Source organism: Microcaecilia unicolor, chromosome 9, assembly GCF_901765095.1.
Source record: "Microcaecilia unicolor chromosome 9, aMicUni1.1, whole genome shotgun sequence".
Classification (NCBI taxonomy): Eukaryota; Metazoa; Chordata; class Amphibia; order Gymnophiona; family Siphonopidae; genus Microcaecilia; species Microcaecilia unicolor.
The window spans coordinates 29276188-29298578 of record NC_044039.1 but is presented as its reverse complement, the minus strand read 5'-3'; the positions used below and the strand labels follow the sequence as shown (position 1 = coordinate 29298578).

The 22391-nt window shown below is 43.4% G+C and overlaps 1 protein-coding gene across 1 annotated transcript in view; it reads right to left on the bottom strand.

The window, feature by feature from the left end:
- LOC115477560 overlaps positions 1–22391 on the bottom strand; it is a 239357-nt gene that overhangs the window by 63692 nt on the left and 153274 nt on the right. The window contains exons 7-9 of the mRNA XM_030214514.1: positions 16824–17039; positions 10282–10379; positions 5057–5213 (exon numbers count right to left, since the gene is read on the bottom strand). Coding sequence (XP_030070374.1) covers positions 5057–5213; positions 10282–10379; positions 16824–17039 — 471 coding nt within the window. The remainder of the gene's footprint in view (positions 1–5056; positions 5214–10281; positions 10380–16823; positions 17040–22391) is intronic.

Below are 22391 nucleotides of genomic sequence, written 5' to 3'. Positions count from 1 at the left end.
GACCGCCCCCACCGCCCCCCCCCCCCCCTTGGTATGCCACTGAGTACACTGCAAGACAGTCTTCTAGATGCTCCTCTTGAAGCCAAGAAGGTTAACAGATGAAAAAGTATTCAGTGTCAAAGCTATGTAAAATTTTAAATACAATACAATTCATTTCAAAAATATAATTAAGTCTGGACAGGCAGCTAATGGAGTTTTGACAGTAATGGGGAGACCCTACCATATTTGTGACTATTAAATATTATTTTGGCAACAGTATTTTTGTAAAAGCTGATGCTTCTTAAGTAACTGTGAGGGTAATCCTAAATGCAAAGAATTACAGTAGTCAAGTTGAGGTAGAATCAACTAACAATCTATAATGATACTCATCAAAATTAGATCTAACATATCACAGCTGCCTACATTTGAAAAACACATTTCAAAATAGCCTGTTTACCTCTGACTCCATAGTTTAGTCCAAAACTACCCCTAAAAATTGGGACAATCTTTCTACAGGGAACATTGCTCTGAAGGAAAGAGGAATAACTAATGGTACTGCTTATAAAGAGTTACTAAACCATAATATCTTTGTCTTTTGATTTTTCAAATAATAAAGTATAATCCAGTCCTCTACAAAAGAAATGCAATAATTGTTTTTTTCAACAGTTTTGACAAAATCCAATTGAACAGGAAATAAATTAAGAATGTCATCAGCATATGAATACAACATGAAAATTAAGAATTGAAATTATTTCCCCAATGAGCTTATAGCTAAATTAAAAAGTAATGGCAATCATCGAGATTCCTGCAATAATGGAGAATAACTACTCACCAAGGGGATGATATTTAGACCCCAGGATGTCGCATGTCCTGCCTCCCACAGTCAGTGCTGAGTCCATATATGCAATGCTGGGCCATTTCAGGTGACCGGCATTGAACATATATTAGAACATGAGCGTTGCCATACTAGGACAGACCGAAAGTCCATCAAGTCCAGCATCCTGTTTCCAACAGTGGCCAATCCAGGTTACAAGTACCTGGCAAGATCCCAAAACAGTACAATATATTTTATACAGCTTATCAGGGGCGTAGCCAGACACCCAATTTTGGGTGGGCCTGGGCCTAAGATGGGTGGGCAGAAGAACTCCACCCTGTCCCACTTAAGTGATTTTGTCTCTCCCTCTCTCGCCTGCATGCCATACGGGCTCTCAAACATCCCTCCTCCCCAGCATTACCTTTTAAGTAGCAGATTTTCACCAGCAGCGAGCAGCAACTAATACCGTGTTTCCCCGAAAATAGGGCATCCCCATAAAATAAGACCTACCGAGGTTTTTGGTGCCCTTAGAAAATATAAGGCCTCCCCCGAAAGTAAGGCCTAGCAAAGTTTTGTTTTTCCCGGTAAGTAGGGTCCCCCCCCCCTGAGATCGCCGGGCCCCCCTCCGTCGTTCTGAAACTAACCCCCCACCCGAGGTCGTCCCCCCCACCCGAGATGGCGCCCCCACCCGAAGTCGCCGGACCCCAACCCCCTCTGTCGCTCCGAAACTAACCTGCACTTAAGCCTCCTTTCACTTTCCTTCCAGTTCGCAGCAAGCAGCAGCAGTAGGAGGGCAGGCCACTCCTTCCTTCCGTGTCCCGCCCTCGCCTGACGTAACGTAACGTCAGGCGAGGGTGGGGCTCGGAAGGAAGGAGAGGCCTGCCCTGCCCTGCTGCTCCTGCGAACTGGAAGGAAAGTGAAAGGAGGCTTAAGTTCAGGTTAGTTTCTGAGCGACGGAGGGGGTTGGGGTTCGGCGACTTCGGGTGGGAGCGCCATCTCGGGTGGGGGGGGGCGACCTCGGGTGGGGGGTTACCAGTAGTTGCAGGAGCGACGGAGGGAAGGTGGGCGGGCCAACCGTGTTTCCCCGAAATATTAAGACATCCCCTGAAAATAAGACCTAGCGCCTTTTTGGGCACAAAAATTAATATAAGGCAGTGTCTTATATTCGGGGAAACACGGTATACACAGCTCATGTTGGTCCCACAGCCTTCCCTCTGATGCAACTTTCTGTTTCCGCATAGGCGGGAATACATCAGAGGGAAGGCTATGGGGTCAGTGCGAACAGTACGTATCAGTTGCTGCGTGCTGCAGGTGAAGATCTGCTATTTACAAGGTATGCAGGAGGGACAATTGTTGGGAGTTTTTGGCTGGTGGGGCTTGGGCATCCCTGCCAGCCACATCATAGGTGTGCTGCTACTAGGTGGGCCTGAGCCCAAAGTGGGTGGGCCTGGGCCCACCCTTGGCTACGCCACTGCAGCTTATCCTAGAAATAAGCAGTGGATTTCCCCCAAGTCCTTCTTAATAATGGCTTATGGACTTTTCTTTTAGGAAGTCATCCAAACCTTTTTTTAAACACAATTAAACTAACTGCTTTTACCACGTTCTCTGGCAACGAATTCCAGAGTTTAATTACAAGTTGAGTGAAGAAATATTTTCTCTGATTTGTTTTAAACGTACTACTTTGTAGCTTCTTTGCAGCACGTCTCTTAGGTTGAGAATCACTGTTCTACATTAATGGCGTCTGAGGAGTAAAAGTGGGGAAAAGTTGTACTTGCCTAAATAGTAACCGTAGAAAAAGGAAGTATTAAAGAGATATTATTCAACGAAAGAAAGTACTCATCACGATCTGAAAAACGTTTTTTGAGGTATGTGTTATAGATGCTTCCCGTGACCTTCAAACACACCTACAAATATCTAGCCACCAAAACACATGCACGTCTTTTATTCACTTCTGGGAGTCCTGCCATCCAAACATTTGATTCTAGGGTGGTGCAAGTCCTAACCAGAGCACTGCTGCAGCAGCATGGCTCATATCGCTTCCAAAAGAAGTGAATTTGACACATTTACAGTTATTTTTGACATTTCAAAACTACTACTACTACTTATCACTTCTATAGCGTTACAAGGCATACGCAGCGCTGTACACCATACACAAAAAGACAGTCCATGCTCAAAGAGCTTACAATCTAGATAAGACAGGTAAACAGACAGAACAATAAGGGTAAGGGAATAAAGAGGTGAGGATAAAAGGACAGGGCAAGTGAGTAGTGGTTAGGAGTCAAAAGCAGTGGTAAAGAGGTGACCTTTAAGTCTGGACTTGAAAACGGCCAAAGACGGGGCAAGACGTATAGGCTCGGGTAGTCTATTCCAGGCGAGAGGTGCAGCAAGATAAAAGGAACTGAGTCTGGAATTAGCAGTAGAGGAGAAGGGGACAGATAAGAGAGATTTATCTACAGAACGGAGTACCCGAGAGGGGGCGTAGGGAGAGACAAGAGTGGAGAGGTACTGGGGAGCGGCAGAGTGAAAACCTGGGGAAAATTGTTCTACAATATACTCTACCAAATAACACACACACAAAAAAAAACATGCTTTTAAAGCATTTCCTCTTTTTAACACTGCTTAAAGTTTCTCCATGCAGAATTTATTTTACCTCTTTTCCTGCTGGGATGACAGCATTTGCATTGTTAAAACACCTTTGGCCAGCTCTCACATTATGGGGTCTTTTTACTAAAACTAGTGACGTGTGCTAAATACTGTGCATTCTATTTTATACCTATGGACCACATGGTACTTAATGCATGCTAATATCCGTTAGCATGAGCTAAGCTTTAGTAAAAGGGTCCCTACCTTTTTATTTTAATGTTGAAATAATACATCAAGAAAATCTTGAAACACATGAAGCGCAATCCCCCAGATTCTATAAACGGCAGCTAAAGTTTTCACACAAATCAGCAAGTGTAGCTGATTTGTGCGTGGAACTTAATTGGATAACAAGCCAGTCAGTGCAAATAATTGGTTGTTAACAAGCAATTATCAGTACTAATTGGCACTAACTACGATTTCCAAGCATAGCTTGCTAAGCGTATTCTATAAAATGGTGCACGTAAATCGGACTGCGCATATCTCAAAAGGGGGCGTGGCCATGGGAGGGGCATGGACAAGCCATGGGCATTCCTAAAATTTATAGAATATGCCAGATCCATGCTAAATTAGTTGTGTGCTTTACACTGGGTTTTAGTTGGCGTAAATGGCCATACCTAAATTTAGTCAGAGAAATGGGCGCTATGCGTATTCTATAAACCACGCCTAACTTTAGGCGAAGTTTATAGAATAGTGATATGTGTGTTTTTTGGCAGCAGTTTTTTTTTAGGTGCCATATATAGAATCTAGTCCAATATGCACAATAGCAATAAAGGAAACAAACCTATCTTTCTAATTTCAAATTAATCCTTTCTTTCTTTATTTTCACAGTTTTACACAGTCTCATTTACATTCCCTCTGTTATAACTTTTCAATGCAAGCCCTCATTTTCAAAAGGAGACTTCATAGAGAGCTTTCTTTGAAAATGACCTAGTAACCATGGACCTGTAAGCGCTAGAAGGACTTGGAAAATTACTCCAAAAAGACTTGTAAAAGAAAATGTATTCACTTTCCCAGGATATACAGGATCTTTGGGTTTTTATGTTTATGTTTATTGAGCATTTTCTATACCATCTTTTCTGATAAACAGGTCAAGGCGGTGTACACTCTACACCAAAACAGAAGATAAATTCAGAAAGGAATGCCAGTATTTGAGAGGAAAGGACATGTCACACAGGAACCATAAGGAGACAGGAGAAAGAGAGTCAACCATAAACAGGCATACTTAACAAGATCACATATTGACTTTTTAATATATAGTGTGAATATTATTACATATTAAAGATATCAAATATCTTTGGGACACACATATTTTATATGCCACAAATTTGCTTGATTCTAGTATGGATTAGTAGGACGTCCATGTTTTGCCTTATACTGGCCTTTGATTATTATTGAATCTTGAAAGTTAACATATTTTGCTAATATAGCATTTCTCAGTCCTTGGGACACCTTTGTTCAGTGGGATTTCCAGGATATCCAGAATGAATATGCATGCAATGGAGATAGTACATGCAAATCTCTCTGTGGATATCCTGCAAACTTGACGGTATGGAAGGGTCATGAGGACTGGGTTGAGAACACCTGTGCTAATATAATAATGTAACGATGAAGAGAAAATACCTGGTAATAAAGCTGATGAATAATAGTCTTTAACCAAATAGATTTCTGTATCAGATGAATTTCTTCTCAACTTATTACATGAAGGTGGCTCAACAGAAGTAGAAGTAGAATTATAACATTTATCTTTAAATACTGTTGAAGATTTCTTTTCAGTAGACTACAAGCAAAACAGAAATATGAGTAAATACATTGCTATCCTAGGTTTCAAACAAGGAAAAGTATGAAGTAATAAGGAGAATATCAGATTAGTCCTTAAAGGGCCCTTTTACTAAGCCACGGTAGGCTCTACATATGTGAGTGTGCGCCAAAATGAAACCACCACCAGGCCAGTTCCCCTCCTGGAGGTAATTTCAGATTTGACGCACATCCATAACACCTGGGTGCGTGTGCCAACCAGTCACCATGCGTGTAGCGCATGAGCCTTTAACACTAGATCAATGGGTGGTGATTTACCCCGGGAACTCCGTTCACTGGGTAAATTTCTCTTATCTGCACCCTTCTCCTCCACCGCTAACTCCAGACTCCGTTCCTTTTATCTTGCTGCACCATATGCCTGGAATAGACTTCCTGAGCCGGTACGTCAAGCTCCATCTCTGGCCGTCTTCAAATCTAAGGTAAAAGCCCACCTTTTTGATGCTGCTTTTAACTCCTAACCCTTGTTCAGAACCCTTATTTTATCATCCTCACCTTAATATTCCCTTATCTCTTGTTTGTCCTGTTTGTCTGTCCTAATTAGATTGTAAGCTCTGAGGAGCAGGGACTGTCTCTTCATGTTCAAGTGTACAGTGCTGCGTACGTCTAGTAGCGCTATAGAAATGATAAGTAGTAGTAGTAGTTAAGGGCTCACGCCAGTTTTGGGTGCATGCTGATTTCATTTTTACCACAGGCCCTTTTCCAGTCCCATTTAAAAAAAAACAAAAACAATTTTTTGTAGATGTGGTAAAAACTGGCCCAGCGCTAGCCCAATACAGGCGCCTACAAAACCGCAGGCCATGTTTTACCGTGGCTTAGTAAAAGGACCCCTAAGCATTTTCCAGTTTAAAATGACTGAAGCAGGAAGCGGTGGGATCTCTCCTGCCCCAAAACAATCTTTTCACACGCTGAATAAGTGTTGGGAAGATGTGAGAAGATGGAAGGAAAGACATCAGGACGCAGAGCTCCTTTGAAGTTCCTGGGAAAAAAGCTGAGATGGTGGGTAGGGTGGCGTAAAGGCAGGAAGGGTGGCCAAAGCACAATTTCAGTGGAGTACAATATTTCTATCATAACAGAACTCACCTATCCCTGGCTCTGCTTTTCTGTTACGGATTCTTTGGGTGGCAGAGTCCTGATTTCTTGCAGCCAGAGCTGGCTTAACCTATGGACTAGGTGAGGCTCTGGCACAAGACACTGGAGACCTGAGTCTGTGATGTCACTGACCCTATAGGTTAAGCTGGCCCAGATCTTACCTGGTGGAATTGCCTGTGCAGGGAAAAAGGAAAAGCCAGCAACCCCCTTCCTCTTTCTGTCTCAGGCCATCTTCCCCCTTCTACATCTAAAGGCAGTTTTCCCCTCCCAAACACAGACAGTGTTTCTTCTAATGCTACCCGCATCGACCCCGGCATCTTCCTTCTGCCTCGCCTTGGCCCCTCCTTTGACTTAACTTCCTATTTCCACAGGGGCGTTGAAGAGGGAAGAAACAGGGGCAGATACGGGTAGCATTAGGTGAAACACTGTTGGTATTCGGGAGGGGAAAACTGCCTTCAAAGGCATGCTGGGAGGGAGGATGTCCTGGGGGGTACCAATAGGAAAGCACCAAACCAAAAGTTGACTAAGGGTGCCATGGTCCCTTGAGTCGGCCCTGCTTGCAGCTTTACCCAGTTGTCCTTTTTTGAAGACACATCTTAGCATAAAGTTTCTTGCCTTGTGTCTTTTCTGTTTATCTTGACTAGATTGTAAGTTCTAAGGAGTAGATGTTGTCCCTAGGGAGGTACTTTTATAATAATGAGCCTAGGTAAAAATTGCAAAAAGGTGCTTATGCTATAAAGACAACCTAGGCACCTATGTGTCTGTGTAAAATAAACAAACAATAACAGACAGTGGATTAAACAGACCCATGTATAACAAGCACAGTGCTCAATATGGTGGAGGAAAAGACCTCAGAGCTGTGTAACATAATAGTGTAATTGCCTCTAACTTGAACAAGCCTAACTGCTGTTCAGTCAGACACAAACTCAATCATCAGTCAAAAAGGGATCATCCTTTTGACATGTGCTGTTTTTCATCCCACTTCCATGGATTATTTATTTAACATTTAAATATAATAAAAATGTTTTTAAAAAATTGTTTTCAAGAAGGTGGAGGTTTCTTGACCGATTCTTCCAAGTCTGAACACAGAAATAGTAGAAATAACTTTAAATGGACAAGTTAACAGTTTGAAGATATACTGGCATTCTTAGTGTTCAAGCTTTAGTGCATATTATTATTATTATTATTATTATTATTATTATTATTATTATTATTATTATTATTATTATTATTATTATATATACAGCTGGCTACTCATAAGTTACAATGGAATCCAACTGGATTTTGGTTTTGGTTTCAGCTTCAGTGTTGAAACTGGCCCAAACTTCAGATTCGGATGAAACCAAAACTCCCTCCCTGACCAAAAGAGGTAATCACTCTCTGGTACCCCGCTTCCCACCAAAAGGGCCACCTGAAGGCCCTCCCCAGGCCTACCTTAGAAGCTTTGGTGGTCTGGTGGTCTAGTGGCCTAGTCAGGCCAGGAATGATCACCAGTTGCTCCTGCCCATGCTGGTTCCAATCTCAAAATGGTTGCTACAACCTCCAGTGGCACTCATGAGGCCCTTCCTAGGTTGCATAAAGATCTACCCTCTTCTGTGATAGAGTGGAGTTATCTGGCACTTGTTGGAGCATGTAGCAGGAGTCAAGCATTGTCGTGGATGGAGTCTACCAGTGATGAGGTTGAGGCCTTTCTGGGTTGCATAAAGATCTACCCCCTTCTGCGGTATGCAGCTACAGGTGGTTGGTCATGGATGCGTGCCCAAAGGGGCATAACCATAAGGGTAGGACAAGCCCCTATGGAGCCCTTTGATTGATTTTTCTTTAAAGAATATTGGCACTGCTGTATATCGAATTGAGAAAAATACTACAGTATAACTTATTAAAATAATTTCAGTTTATAGAGGAAACTTCTCAGAAACTTCTGGAACATGATAATAGAGTTATTTCTGTGGAGCAGCTAGTAGTAAAGGCAGATTCTCAGTTGAAAATGGCACAAGCAGCCATGGCCAGGGATAATTTGAGGTTACATATGAGGATGGGTGCTCTTGAGAATACTGCTAGAGTTTGTAATCTTAGAATTTTAAATGTCCCAGTTAGTCATTAACTAGGTCCAAGAGAATTATTAAAGATGTATTTGAGGGATGTTTTACAACTCCTTAATTATGGGTCTTACTTAGTACATAATCTGTATAATTTACCTAGAGGAGTGAGGGAAATAAGAGAGGACGTACCAACGAAGTAATTAATTCACCTGACAGCTTAGACGTTTCTCATTCTTTTGAATCATCTCAAGATGCTATTAATAAACATGATACGCTGTTAGTTACTTTCCAAACAGAACAGCAGAAGCTTGCCATCATAGCGGCCCTTTTACTAAGGCACATAGACACCTACATGCATACAACATGTGTCAAATTAAAACTACCATCAGAAAATAATTTCTATTTTCTACTACGTGGCACTAACCTGGCGGTAATCGGCAGTTTACGCGTGCTGACGATTACCACCCGGTTAACATGTGAGACCTTACCGCTAAGTCAATGGGTGGCGGTAAAGTCTTAGACCCAAAATGGATGCCTGTTGATTTTTATTTTGCTGAACGTCCATTTTCAGCCAAAAAAGGCCTTTTTTGCAGGCATGCTGAAAGATGGACCTGCGCGCGTCCAATACATATGCCTACGCCAGCGCAGGCCATTTTTCGTCATGCCTTAGTAAAAGGGCCCCTTAAAGGCTTATTTTCCTAAATAGAAATTGTTGCTTTGGGACAGGTCGTATTTATTTTTCCTGATGCCTCTAGACCTAGCCAGCTTCGTAGGAAAGTTTTTCTTCAATTAAAGTCAAAAGTGGTAGCAATAGATGCATCATTCTTTTTGAAATTTCCATGATTTGATTGATTATGAGAATAACAGGTATGTGTGTCTGGTTCTTTTGCAGCTTGAGAATTTCCTTGTTGGGAAGCCAGCAAAGGAAAATTCAGACTGCAGTTGATTTTTATTTACTATCTTTAGTTTTTGAGGAAATATAAAAAGTTCAAGCCATTGGCTTTGTGAATTTTTTTTTGTTTGAGATTTTTATGATTCCATCAATGTTGTAAGGTATCTCCCATGATGTGGACTTGAATTTAAGTAGTGTATTAACTGGATGTGTAAAAGAAATTTTCTGTATCTTTTATGTTATTTGTCTGTAAACAAAAAATAGTTTTCAAATGGGTAAATTCTTGGCACCTAAAATTAGGCACCCCTTTATAGAGTTATCCTCATGGACACTGGGTAAGGAAGCATCTGCTCTGCATCAAAGCTATAAATGGTTAAACCCTATCAAAAGTGAGAGTTATGTGAGTGTGTGTATTTATTTATTTTATTTATTTATTTATTTAGTTGTTACATTTGTATCCCACATTTTCCCACCTATTTGTAGGCTCAATGTGGCTTACATAGTACCGGAGAGACCTTTGCAGGCTCCAGTGTGAACAAATACAAGGTGATGTTGTGGTATCGGAGCATGGAAGAGATGTGTTGTGTTGCAGAGAATAATATATACAGTAATACCTCGGTTTTTGTTGACTTCGGTTATTGTCGGTTTCGGTTTTCGTAGATTTTTTCTGTGAAAAATTTGTCTCGGATTCTGTTGGTTGCCTTGGATTTCGTTGGCGTGCCCACATGACCTCGCTAATTTTGCGAAAACAAAGGGCGACCCACGCATTCTCTTGCTCATTGTGCCGTTGTTTCTCGTTGTGTGAGCATCACCCCGCGTGTCTACCGCCAAAAGACCAAGAAGGGAAGTGACCCCAGATAATTGCCTCAGTTTTCGTCGATTTTGGATTTCGCCGATTGTTTTCGGACGGATTATCGATGAAAACCGAGGTATCACTGTATATATATATATATATATATATATATATATATAAAGAGAGAGAGAGAGAGAGATTATTCTTAACTTACCATTCTGCAAATGCTTTTTTGATCATCCATTCCTGTCTCTGAACAAATATATGAGCTTGTTGTTTCTTTCACAGAGGTAGAAGCATGATAAAGTTCATCTGTTTAAAATGATGATAATTTCCTATCAGTTACCAAGATGTATCTGTAGCTATTATTAGCAATATTGGACCAATATTCAAAGTAACTTGTACTTGCCTGTCTGTATTTCAGGTTGATACTATCAATATACAAAGGGCCTAGTGAGAGGGCCAACAAAAATATATCTAAATTGTGGCAATATTCAGCCTTCATATCAGCCAAACCTTGAATTTTTAGGGGACCTGAGGCAAAAGTAGAGGAGGGGTGTAAAACTGTGACTCCCTGCGATCCCCCCCCCCCCAACTCAACCTTTAAAAACCTGAGCTAGTGGCAATCCCTCTGCCCCGCCAGCAGAAGAGGTCCTCCTCCGGCAGCCAGAAATTCCCCAATGCTGGCAGTCAGTGGCACTTTCCATGGGCCGCCACTATACGCGCCCCCCCCCCCCTCTTTCCCCCCCATGCAGGAAACTTTTTAGCCGGTGAATGGAAGTACAGGGATATCAGCCAAGGAGTCATACTATAACATAAAACTGTAACACTATCAAAATGATGAAACAACAGTATGTAGAAATTAGATTGTTTGTGTCAAAAAAGATGTTGTCATTTCATCATTTTGATGGTTGTGATAAGTATGAGGCTGTCCTATCCGGGGTAGGCCACTAGAGGGCGCTAGTAGGAGAATAGGGGGAGGTCGCTAGGACCGGGGAGAGCCCTGGGATGTCCACAGGTGTAGGAGGTTATGGGCTGGGTCCTGTGTAGCTAATTAACTACTTTATACCCCACCTGAGTTGTGAAAAGAAGAGAAGTGAGCTAGCAGCAGAGGAAGAGAGAGCCCCTGGAAGATACTGGCTAACCCTATGGACTTGTGGTGGACTGTGTGTCCAAAGGAGATCAGCAGGCTGAAAATCCTGGGGTAAGAAGTCCCTAAAGCATTAGTGTTTGACTGTGTGTCCTCAGTACTTATAGGAACTGTGTGTTCAGTGAAAGGACTGTGTGTCCAAAGAAGAAAGGACTGTGTGTCCAGAACTGTGTGTTCAAAGAGGGGACTGTGTGTCCAGGACTGTGTGTCCAAAGAAGAAAGGACTGTGTGTCCAAAGTACTGAGAGAAGCAGGCTGCAAAGCCTGGGGTTGAGAGTCCCCAAAGTATTGGTGTAGTACTGAGCCCATGTATCTGTGTGGGGAGGCTCAGTGTGAAGATCTATGAAAGCATAAAGTATTAAGCTAGAAGAAGTGTGCCCGGGGGCTGGAATAAAGAGTTGCCTGAGAAATATGCAGTTGGTGAGACCTGTTTAATTTGCTTAGTGGGAACCAGGTCACCCTGAGCTAGAAGGGGTAGCACACTAATTTGCATCTGATCTGCATATTGAGCACCAGGTCACCCTGAGTGAGAAGGGGGATATCACATGGTGTTACAGTTTTATGTTGTAGTGTGACTCATTGGTTGATATCTCTGTACTGCCATTTACTGGTGAACAATTTTCCATTGTCAACAAGACTGTAATATCTCTGATTCCTGAGGCAGGTGCTTGCTGTGCCGAAACGTAGGACTGCATGGAGTCCATTCAGTCTTCTTGATATTTTGGACTTATCAGCCTTTGTATCTTACATGCTTTTTTATTATTATCAATAAATTGTTTCCCCTGGTTTTAATTACATTGGTCTCCCCCAATTGTTTTTATTTATTCTTGTGTTGTGCTTTGGAGGCAGTCTTCTTTTTTCATTCAATCAGGTATCCTCAAGGTGCTTATTTAAAGGCACACTGTTATAGAATTATCAGGGTAGATATTCAGCTGGCGGCGCTGAACGTTTTTTTACCCTCCACTGGCGTTGCCCTCTGATATTCAATACCAGGCTATGACCAGGCTCCGATATTGAATATCTGGGTTTATGTGGCCGGCTATCTCTTAAATGGTTAAGGGGCCCTTTTACTAAGACGTGTAGTCACCTATTCACATCCAACGCGAGTACTGCCGCGTGGTTACCATGTGCCCATAGCGATAATTCAATTTTTGGCACATGCCCAAAACACGCGATAGAAAATGTTTTCTATTTTTTACCATGGTGTGCTTACCTGGCGGTAATTGGGAGCTGGCATGCGCTAAACACTTACTGCCCAGTTAGCACATGAGTCCTTACCACAATGGGTGGCGTTAAGGTCTCAGGCCGAAAATAGACATGCGCTGGTTTTCATTTTGCCACACGTCCATTTTCCTGCACAATAAAAAAATCTCTTTTTTCAAGGCATGCTCAGGAAATGGACCAGCGCGCAACCAAAACACATGCCTACACCAGCACAGGACACTTTTGGGCACAACTTAATAAAAGGGCCCCTAACAGGCTCATTTTCGAAAGAGAAGGATGCCCATCGTTCGACACAAATCGGAAGATGGGCGTCCTCACAGGGTCGCCCAAATCAGCATAATTGAAAGCCGATTTTGGGTGTTCCCTACTACTTTCCGTCACGGGGATGACCAAAGTTCACAGGGGCATGTCAGAGGTGTAGCGAAGGTGGGACTTGGGCGTGCCTAACACATGGGCGTCCTCAACCCATAATGGAAAAAAGGGGCATCCCTGACGAGCACTTGGACGACTTTACCTGGTCCTGATTTTCTTAAGACCAAGCCACAAAATGGTGCCCGAACTGACCAAATGACCACTGGAGGTAATTGGGGGTGACTTCCCCTTACTCCCCCAGTGGTCACTAACCCCCTCCCACCCTCAAAAAACATATTTAAAAATATTTTGTGCCAGCCTCAATGCCAGCCTCAAATGTCATACTCAGGTCCATCACAGCAGTATGCAGGTCCCTGGAGCAGTTTTAGTGGCTGCAGTGCACTTCAGGCAGGCAGACCCAGGCCCATACCCCCCCTACCTGTTACATTTGTGGAGGAAACAGCGAGCCCTCCAAAACCCACCCGAAACCCACTATACCCACATGTAGGTGCTCCTCTTCACCCGTAAGGGCTATGGTAGTGGTGTACAGTTGTGGGTAGTGGGTTTTGAGGGGGGGGGTTCAGCACACAAGGTAAGGGAGCATATACCTGGGAGCAATTTATGAAGTCCACTGCAGTGCCCCCTAGGTTGCCCAGTTGGTGTCCTGACATGTCAGGGGGACCAGTGCACTAGAAATGCTGGCTCCTCCTATGACCAAAGGGCTTGCATTTGGTCGTTTCTGAGATGGGCGTCCTTGGTTTCCATCAGGGGCGTATCTGAGGTTCGGCGGTAGGGGGGGCAGGGGCTAGAGTGAGGGGGCACATTATAGCCCCCCCCCTACCGCCGTCAGCCGCCCCCTACCGCGGTCAACCCCCCCACCGCCGTCAACTCCCCCTACCGCCGTTAACACTCCCTCCTTCCCCCGCCTACCGCCGTCACCTACCCCGAGGTCCGCTTCCTCCGGCTTTTTAAAATATTGCTTCAGCTGGCGGGGGACCCCAACCCCCCGCCAGCCCAGCCGCGATCTTTAACTTTTTCATCCTCGTCGTGCAGCGCGCCGTGAAAGCTCCATGCATCTTTAGATTCAGTTGGATGGAGTCTGACGTCGCAGCAAAACTTGGGAATCCCTTTCAATTATGCCCCTCTAAGTGTGATACTCAGTACTTAACCACTGAAGTGACACTGCATAAAGAGAGGACTGTGTTTTATGTGGTCCGATTTGGCTGCTTAATTTACGTGGTTAAGTTAAACTAACCGTTTAAGAGCCACTGAATAGTAGCAGATAGTCCTGCACAGATGATATAAGCAACCAGGAACATCTTCTGGTCACTTAAATTACTTTGAATATTGACCAGATCCTGTTAAAGTACCTCTTGCATCACATGACAATATTGCTGGTGGATATTTAATACTTGTCAGAAATGCTGATAATAACTATCTTGAAACCAGAATGATACACGTCTACCTAAATAAGGTGTCCTTTTACTAAGGTGCACTGAAAAATGGCCTATGGAAGTGTAGGCATGTGTTTTGAGCGTGCGCATATCCATTTTTCAGCGCGCCTGCAAAAAAATACCTTTAAAAATTTTTTTGCCGAAAATGGACGTGCAGCAAAATCAAAATTGGCGCACGTCTATTTTGGGTCTGAGACCTTACTGCCAGCCATTGACCTAGCGGTAAAGTCTCATGCGGTAACCGGGTGGTAATGACCTACGTGCATCAAGTGCCACTTGGCGCGCGTCCGAAAATAACAATTATTTTTCAGACATGCATATTGAACTCACACCAAAAAAAAAAAGAAATTATCACCAGAGCCACGTGGTAGCAATGACCTACGCACATCAAGTGCTACTTGGCGCGCGTCTGAAAATAACAATTATTTTTCAGATGCGAATATTGGACTCACACCAAAAAAAAGAAATTACCACCAGAGCCACGCGGTAGCTGGGTGGTAACTCCATTTTGGTGCACAATGGGCGTGCGTAGACACTTACACGGCTTAATAGAAGGGCCCCTGCCTGACTGTGACAGTCTTCTGCGGTGTGGGGAAAATATGATGCATGAAATAAATAGAATACTGTTTGTTGAGCCACAGTCAAAATAATGCATGGCTTTTTCTCAAAAATCAGTGGATAATAGACATGTATACCTTTAAAGATGTTTGAAAAATACTAATACGTTGTTAGTTACTTTCTCTTAATTTGGCTTCAGCAAACTACTTATCAGGACAAAATAACTGGCCATTGTTGGCTGTAATTATTTTTTAAAAAGACAGGTCCTAGTTTCATGATGCTTTCGAAAGCATGAGAATATAGTTCATCGCCATTAGAATTCAAAACTATTAAAGAGACCGTGCATGCCCCAAATTATAAAGAAACAACAGGAGTTTCATTGTAGCTCAAATTACTGCATTTTCAATTATACTAACATTCATTTTATGAATGGCTTAATCACCCATCAAAAATATGGAATTATTAGTTTTTTGTCTTAGACTTTTTATGCTGCTTTTATCTTGAAAAGCTAGCAGAGTTATTTTTATGAATACATAAAGGTTTGGTTTTGTTTGAAAATCCTTAACAATCCCAGTCCTGATTACTATTATCATTATTATTACTGCTTCCATTCTTTGGTGTTTATAAATTAAAAATTTATAAGTTTATTTTCCAGCTAATTAGGGGCTCATTGAGGGTGCAAAATATTAGGGTTAATCGATGTTGTCGCACCACTGGTACTATTGCTAGAGGCTTTTCCAGTGGAATCAAAAATGTACGTTCATGTCATTTAGGAGTTGTTAATGCAGAAAAGACACCAGTGGCCTAGTGGTTAGGGTGGTGGACTTTGGTCCTGGGGAACTGAGGAACTGAGTTTGATTCCCACTTCGGGCACAGGCGGCTCCTTGTGACTCTGGGCAAGTCACTTAACCCTCCATTGCCCCATGTAAGCCGCATTGAGCCTGCCATGAGTGGGAAAGTGCAGGGTACAAATGTAACAAAAATAAAATAGATACTATTGGAGATTCTACATGGAATGTTGCTACTATTGGAGATTCTACATGGAATGTTGCTATTCCACTAGCAACATTCCATGTAGAATATCAGCCCCTAACTACCCCGGTACTGTCCAGTTAGTGCCAGGGTAGTTGTAGGTGGAGCTTCAGCGGATCTTGGGTGGAATCTGCACTTAACTGGTTAGCAGCACTATTCACACCGCTAACCGGTTAAGGGGCCCCTTTTACTAAGGCGGCACCTACGCATGTCCGATGCATGTCAAATCGGAACCACCGCGTGCCCCAAGCGGTAATTCCATTTTTGACACGCGTCTAAAACACGTGGTAGAAAATATTTTCTACTGCGTGGCACTTACCCGGCGGTAATCAGCAGTTTACGCACACTGATGATTACTGCCCAGTTAGCGCATGAGAACTTCTCGCTAACTCAATGGGTGGCGGTGAGGTCTCAGGCCAAAAATGGACGCGTGCTGGTTTTAATTTTGCTGCACGTCCATTTTCGGCCACAAAAAAGGTCTTTTTTCCAGGCGCGTTAATAAATGGACCTGCGCACGTCCAAAACACGGGCCTACACCAGCACAGGCCATTTTCAGAGACCCTTTAGTTAAAGGGCCCCTAATTAAGTGCATTAGGTCAGGACAATGTAAAGGCTGTTCTAACTTTATCTGCGGAGCTAAGCCAGAAAGCCCCAGAGCAAGCCCTCATCCACCTCCTCCCACCCCTATAGTCCCCCCCACCGCCCACCTTTTTTTATTCCTCTTGGTCTTGTGAGGTCCTACTGGCAGGAGCGATATGCACACAGTCCTGCCCATTGGGCTCCATTCACAAAATGGTCCTCAAACACTCTCACAGCACTCAAGAGAAAGTGTTCCCATCTCCAGCTAACCCGTGTCAATCCAAGTTGGAGGCAATGGGAATAGAAAGATTGCACACACACCTTTGCTAGATCTGACTTTCCTACTCTTTGCCTCCTCATTCCACAAACTAAACAGGAAAACTAACACATGCTTTTAATATATTCTTACCATAGATGTCTGCATTTGAAAATTCCGCTTCAGTCTCTTCTCTGCTTTCCATCTTGTCTGTCTGGGTGCTGTCCCATTCTGTTTCTTGACTAGTTCCAGGGTTCTGATTAGCTATTGTCCAGTTCTGATGATCCAAAAGTGAGAGCCTTACGTCAGTCAGTGATTCGCTTTCATAATCACAGCCCAGTTTTAAAGACACTGCCCGCATGGAGATCTCTGTTAGAATAAAAATAAGATTATTTTCAGGTAGTTTGTTACTTTTATTCTGCCTTTTCCAAGGAAGAGTATAAAAAAAGCATACATAATCATAAAATATCTTAGTTGCAAATAAATTATAAAACAAACAATACCCTAAGTAAATATGACCATGACATCAATCAACGACCATAAAATTAAAACATTAGCAAACAAATTATCATCAAAAAACACTCTGTCTGAACTGTTAACCTAAAAATAAGTTATTGAATCAATCCCAAAGGACCCCAAACGTCCTAAAAATGTTATTGCTTCAATTATGGGAGGGCTGGTGTCATTAAAAGGGCGCTATTAAAGAAAAATATAACCAGATAAATTTACCGCTTTGTATAGGTCGTGTAGGTAGCAAAACAGACATTTAGGTTCACATGTGGGAAACTAGGCCGATATTTAATCATAAGTTCAGCAAGTGCCAAGCCTTTACAAAGATACATGTGAAGGGCAATCCAGTTTATTTTTGGCTGGTTCAAACTTAACTGGCCAAGCCAATATTCAGTGCTGGTCGGTTAAGTTTGAACCTGACAAAGATAGGCCTGGTATTCACACGGTCAAATATGGCCATCAAATTGATGCACTGAAAATCTGTGGATAGCAAGTAATATCACTAAGCCGAGTTGTAGGCATGCTAACTTTTTAGCACGCACTAAAAATGAGCACGCAATAACGATAGGGCCCCCCCTTAAGAATATAATGGGTGTCTTGCGTGCTAAAAAGTTAGGCACGCCTACAGTGTGGCTTAGTAAACAGGGCCCATAATTTACTATCTGCTAATTTTCAGGATGTCATGACCAGCCATGTCCCATTGAAAATTTGCAGATAGCCAGTTATGGGGCATTTAACTGGCCAGGTGCTGATCCTGGCCAGTTAAGTACTTTTGAATATCGGTGGGGAGGGGGAGAGGTGGTAGTTTACAATGACATATATGTCCCTTTGCATTTTCATAAAATACTCAGGCAAAGCATCAGAAATCAGGCTAGACTTAAGTGGCAGACTTTTGCACCTGCTCAGGAGCAGGCGTAAATGTTCATGTCTAAAGTGTACATATGTGACTATGTTATAAACCACAGGTGTACCTGGGCATGCTCAGGAGCAGGTGTAAATGTATAAAGTGTGATTCATGTTATAAACTACAGGTGTAAATCCAAGTTGCCTATGCTCTACTCAAATTCCACCCCTGAACATGATTACATGGGGGTCACATAAAAGTACAGTACAAAGTCCACAAATGTGGACTGCTCAGGGATTGGGTCAGTCCAGATTTTCAGATTTTCTGGATCTTCAGGCAATACTTTTAAAATTCAAATTTCAGGAAGAATAAAGAAGAGATGAACGGGCAGTATTGCTTAATCCAGTCGGTCTCTCTCTCTCTCTCTCTCTCTCTCTCTCTCTCCCTCTCTCTCTCCCCCCATCCAGCATCACCCCATTTCTGTCTCTCTTCCCCCCATCCAGCATTGCCCTATCTCTGTTTCTTACGCCCATCCAGCATTACCCCATTTCTGTCTCTATCTCTTTGTGTCTCTATTCCCCCATCCAGCCTCTCTCTCTCTCTCTTTCTCTCTCTCTGTCTTCCTCATCCAGTGTCTCTTTCCCCCATCTCTGTCTCTACAGCTTAAGCAAATGCCAGAGCCCAAAGAAGGGGGCTTGGGAGTCACCTGAGCCCAAAGGCTGGGGCCCAGGTCCCCAAATCTCTTGTGGCTACACCGTTCCCCTTTCCCCTGCATGGTCTGGCATCTCTCCCTCCCCTCCCAGCCCTGCTCATGGCTCTCTCGCTCTCTCTCATTCCCCCCCCCCCCCCCCCCCCCCCGGTGTACTTTTTCAGACGTAAGCAAGTTTTCTGTGCTGCAGCACCAGTGCAGAAATCTTCACAGGCTGCCTCTGGCCTGCACTGGGCCTTTCCCCTCTAACCTGACCCACCCCTTTTGATGCAACTTCCTGTTTTTGGTAGGGCAGAATGGATCAGAGGAAAAGCCCGGTGAAGGCCAGAGGCAGCCTGTGAGTAAGGCTACCACTGGCACTCCAGCATGGAAGACTTGCTTATTACTGAAAGGGAGTGGGAGTGAGAGAGAGCTGCGGGCAAGGCCGGAGGTGGAGGGAGAGATGCCAGACCATGGAGAAGGTGTGCAGCACCTGTAGTCTGGATTCTCGGGTGATCCGGATATCACAATTTTAAAAGGTCCGGATTCTCAGGTGGTCGGGATTTCTGGCATTCAGATTTTTGGACTTGCACTGTACATGGATTCTAGTCAACCGCAAATACTCTTATGTGTGTAAACCCTGGTGTAATTTATAAAAGCCCTCATAGTTCACAATTATAACTTTGCAGGTGAAAGTATATGTTCATGATTCTTTGAGTTTGCCTTGACTTTAGCTGCTCTTTACTGCCCTAGGTGACAACCTGGTTTTCCTAATGGTTAATCCAGCCATGTTTAGAATATACATTCATACCAACTGGAAGCTGTATGCTTCATGTTAGTCTGTGAACTACTAAGTATATATTCTATGTGATGAAATAAAGTTGACTAGCTTGGAAACTTTATTTTTCATCTGAACTATCTTTTAAAGTCACTGTCAGGGGCATTTTGGAAAGAGAAGGGCGCCCATCTTTTTACACGAATCGGGAGATGGGCGTCCTTCTCTCAGGGTCATCCAAATTGGCATAATCGAAAGCTGATTTTGGGTGCCCTCAACTGTAGTCCTTTGCGGGGATGACCAAAGTTCACGGGGGCGTGTCGAAGGCATAGCGAAGGCGGGACTGGGGTGTGCTTAAGAGATGGGTGTCCTTGGCCGATAATGGAAAAAAGAAGGGCATCCATGACGAGCATTTGGTCAACTTTACTTGGGCCATTGTTTTCATGACCAAGCCTCAAAAAGGTGCCCAAACTGACCAGATGACCACCGGATGGAATCGGGGATGACCTCCCTTTACTCCCCCAGTGGTCACCAACCCTCTCCCACCCTAAAAAAAAGTAAACATTTTTTTTTGCCAGCCTCTATGCCAGCCTCAAATGTCATACCCAGCTCCCTGACAGCAGTATGCAGGTCCCTGGAGCAGTTTTAGTGGGTGCAGTGCACTTCAGGCAGGAGGACCCAGGTCCATTCCCCTCTACTTGTTACACTTGTGGTGCTAAATGTGAGCCCTTCAAAACCCACCCGAAACCCACTGTACCCATATGTAGGTGCCCCCTTCACCCCTTAGGGCTATGGTAGTGGTATACAGTTGTGGGGAGTGGGTTTTGGGGGGGCTCAGCACCCAAGGTAAGGGAGCTATGCACCTGGGAGCAATTTGTGAAGTCCACTGCAATGCCCCCTATGGTTCCCGGTTGGTGTCCTGACTTGTGAGGCGGACCAGTGCACTACGAATGGTGGCTCCTCCCACAACCAAATGCCTTGGATTTGGTCATTTTTGAGATGGGCTTCCTCGGTTTCCATTATGGCCGAAAACCGGGGACGACCATCTCTAAGGTCGACCATCTCAACATTTAGGTTGACCATCTCTAAGGTCGAACTAAATGTTGAGATTTGGGCATCCCCAACCATATTATTGAAATGAAAGATGGACACCCATCTTGTTTCGATAATATGAGTTTCCCCGCCCCTTCACCAGGACGTCCTTAAAGATGGGTGTCCCCATTCGATTATGCCCCTCTGTGTCTCAACTGCACTTGCCCCCAAGATAAGGGAGCTATGCACCTGGGAGCAATTTCTGAAGTCCACTGCAGTACCCCCTATGGTGCCCAGTTGGTGTCCTGGCATGTGAGGCGGACCAGTGCACTACGAATGCTGGCTCCTGCCATGACCAAATGCCTTGGATTTGGTCGTTATTGTGATGGGCGTCCTCGGTTTCCATTATGGCCGAAAACCAAGGACAACTATCTCTAAGGTCGACCATCTAAAAATTTAGGTTGACCATCTCTAAGGTCGACCTAAATGTTGAGATTTTGGCATCCCCCAACCATATTATTGAAACAAAAGACGGACGTCCATCTTGTTTCGATAATACGAGTTTCCCCACCCCTTCACCGGGATGTCCTTAGAGATGGGCGCCCTTAGAGATGGGTGTCACCGTTTGATTATGCCCTTCTGTATCTCAACTGCACTTGCCCCCTCGGCTACATATTGAGATATTTCATTGTATTGTTCAACCAGCATTAGCATCAAATCTATGTTATTTTCATGTTCTGGTGCTTTCCCATTGGTTGTTTCTTTGGTATGATGCTGACATTGTGCATGTCATATCTATGTTATTTGAATGTTCTTCCGTGTTTTTTTTTATTATGGTACCATTTGTATTGTATGAGACTTATCATATTTTTGCTACATGATTGTTTTACAGTGCTGTTAAATGTTTATATTTCTGACACTGTTTCACGTTAGTCCCATAACTAGGTTTCCATTTGCCATCTCCAAGTTTACCCCATTGATTGTATTTACGCTTATATTTGGTCATTTTACTATCGTTACGCTGTTATCAAAATAGTACGTTTTTTGTTAAACTGTACCTGCTCTTCACCACCTTGGGTAAATCTTTTTGTAAAGGGGCTCTTTTACTACAAGATGTTAAACTTTTACTCCTCAATTCCATGTATAATGCTCAATATCTGGGTGTTAACAATCAGTTATCGGTGTTAACTGGCAATAATTGGAATTTATACATGCATCTTTATAGTCGCTATTCTATAAAGATGCGTACATAAAATGTTTTCACGCAGAGCTGAAAAGGGGGCGTAGGTGGGTCAGAGGCAATTCTAGGATTTGTGTGCAGTGTTATAGAATTTGAGGACTCCACACCTAATGTAGGTGCGGGGATTTACACCAGGGTTCAGTTGGTGTGAATCCTCACACCCAAAATTGGGTGCAGATCAGGGCACTGAGGGGGTGATTCTACATATGGCGCCTTTAAAATCGGTGCTGAAATCAGTGCCGATTAAGCGTATGCTCTAAATTGAGGTGCTGATTATAGAATACGCTTAGTTGATATCTCAACGCCTAAAACTAAGTTCATCCATTTCCACCAACAAAAACATGGCGTAAATCCCGGCATGTAAATTTATGCGCACTGAGCCATATTCTATAACTGCACGTAAATTTCAGAACGCCCACAGAATGCCCATTTCCCTGTCTATAACCATGCCCCTTTTTGCCTGCATGTATTAGAACTTTGGCACACTTCATTACAGAATACGCTTAGTGAGTTATGCGTGTAAATTCTAATTAGTGCCAATTAGTGTTTATTATTGCTTGTTAAGTGCTGCTATCAGCGCTCATTAGCTTATTAAGCTTGTTAAGTTATGCACATTTTTTTTAGAATTCGCT